This window comes from Penaeus monodon, chromosome 32 (genome assembly GCF_015228065.2).
Source record: "Penaeus monodon isolate SGIC_2016 chromosome 32, NSTDA_Pmon_1, whole genome shotgun sequence".
Lineage (NCBI taxonomy): Eukaryota > Metazoa > Arthropoda > Malacostraca > Decapoda > Penaeidae > Penaeus > Penaeus monodon.
The window spans coordinates 22,633,749-22,635,479 of record NC_051417.1 but is presented as its reverse complement, the minus strand read 5'-3'; the positions used below and the strand labels follow the sequence as shown (position 1 = coordinate 22,635,479).

Sequence of the window (1,731 nt, the reverse complement as noted above, 5' to 3'; positions counted from 1 at the left end):
TAAAAAAAAAAAATGTGGCCCTTTGTAAGGTATGTTATTTAAGATATTAAGAAGTGATTTTATTAATAATTTGCAATGGAAGTATAGATGAAAAATGTCATAGAATATGTTGGTGTGTCAATTACATTTACTGACATTTTCTGATATATTAATGGTAAAGAAAATCTGCTATTTGTTGCTATGAATTGGTGTGCTCCACAGGGATATTTTGAATAACATGCATGTCATTAAAAGCCATTGGCACCCTGCCAATGATGCCCCTAGGTCCAAGTAATGCTTATGAATGATGTTCATGAAACACATTTACCTGGTGTTAGCTGGAATTGGGAGTCTTATGGAATTGTACACCAGCTTCAAAAGTGTGGGATAGTGATTTAAAGCTAAAGGTCATTAGTTTGCATGACCGCAGCTTAGCCAGTTGTGGCACCACCAATACACCATGTAGTTTAAGTCTGCCACAGTTTGCAAGAATAATTGACTTTAGTAGAAATGAAATGAATAAATTCATTCACTATTCTTTCATTTATGATTCCAGCGAGGAATGAAAGCAGCTTCACTCCAAGGGACAGACAGAGGTCACATAATATGCCTCTTCCACAAACATGTTTGCCCTAAACATCGACGGGATTACCGAGAGAACAGGAGGGGGAAGATAATGATGGCACAGAGAAGTAAAAGAGAAAAAGGCTCTGTTGATGAAAATTGGAAAAAGTAAGTTTATGGAGCCTGAACTTCAGTCATCTCTAAAATATCTATTGTCTTCCTTTACATACGGAACATTTCCATTATTTTCAGCAAGTGAACATAAAGTGGATTATTCATCCTTTTTTCTTCTTGTTTATCTGTAGATTACATTAATTTGTCATTTATCATTTTATTATGCAAATTATTGCTTTTGTTTGATTATTTGCTAGAAACTCCCAGGCATTGTGTTCCCTTACAATTTTACCAATATAATAGGATTATTTAATTGTCTAATCAATAACAGTCATTCAGCAAATCTTTACCAAAATAACATGGGTGCAAAGTTTTCAAGATGGTTATTTCATATATTGACAGTGGTTTTAGTATTTTATTTTCCTATACTGCTTAAATGTTTAGTATGTTAGTGGCTATGCTCTATTAGTAAAATATTTAAAGAAAAAGGATTATACAACACTGGTTTTACTAGACCATCTAATATCTAGAATAATATTTAGAATAAAATTTTCTATTATTTGTTTTGACAGGATGGTTATGGATTCCAAAGAAAGATCACTGTCATCATCAAATGCCTCTGACTATGCCAGTGCCGAGCGCCTCAAACCTCCTCCATCGTGCATTAACACAGAAAGAAAGACTATTAAGTTAGGTGGTTCCAACAAGACTTCTGCATCTAACATGGACTTTATTGTGGTTAAGAGAAGAAGTTCAGAAGATAGTGAACAAGGACCAGAGAAGTTGAGAAAAGTGTCAGGAGAAAGAGACTCGGAGCAGAATAAAAGAAAAGATAATGAGGACCATGAAAATTCTAAAAGGATTAGAAAAGATACAGGGGATGAGAATGACAAGGTAATATTGTAATTTGTTTTCTACTGTTAGAAATTTTAATTTTTAAGTCTTGTGTATGTTTTCGTATATTGGAAACAGATTGATTTCTTCCAAGAAATATATATTGAATAAATTTATAGTTATGAACTTTCTATTATACTTATATTTTACAGACATGGAAATAATGATTTAACCTGTTGG

The 1,731-nt window shown here is 32.9% G+C and overlaps 1 protein-coding gene across 2 annotated transcripts in view; it reads left to right on the top strand.

Moving 5' to 3' along the window:
• The window catches only part of LOC119593727, a 6,365-nt gene that overhangs the window by 1,396 nt on the left and 3,238 nt on the right, over window positions 1–1,731 (top strand). The window contains exons 2-4 of one of the 2 annotated variants that reach the window (XM_037942700.1): window positions 536–711; window positions 1,230–1,551; window positions 1,704–1,731. In XM_037942700.1, coding sequence (XP_037798628.1) covers window positions 536–711; window positions 1,230–1,551; window positions 1,704–1,715 — 510 coding nt within the window. In that variant the 3' untranslated portion in view covers window positions 1,716–1,731. The remainder of the gene's footprint in view (window positions 1–535; window positions 712–1,229; window positions 1,552–1,703) is intronic. The other variant, XM_037942699.1, reaches the window with a different exon arrangement.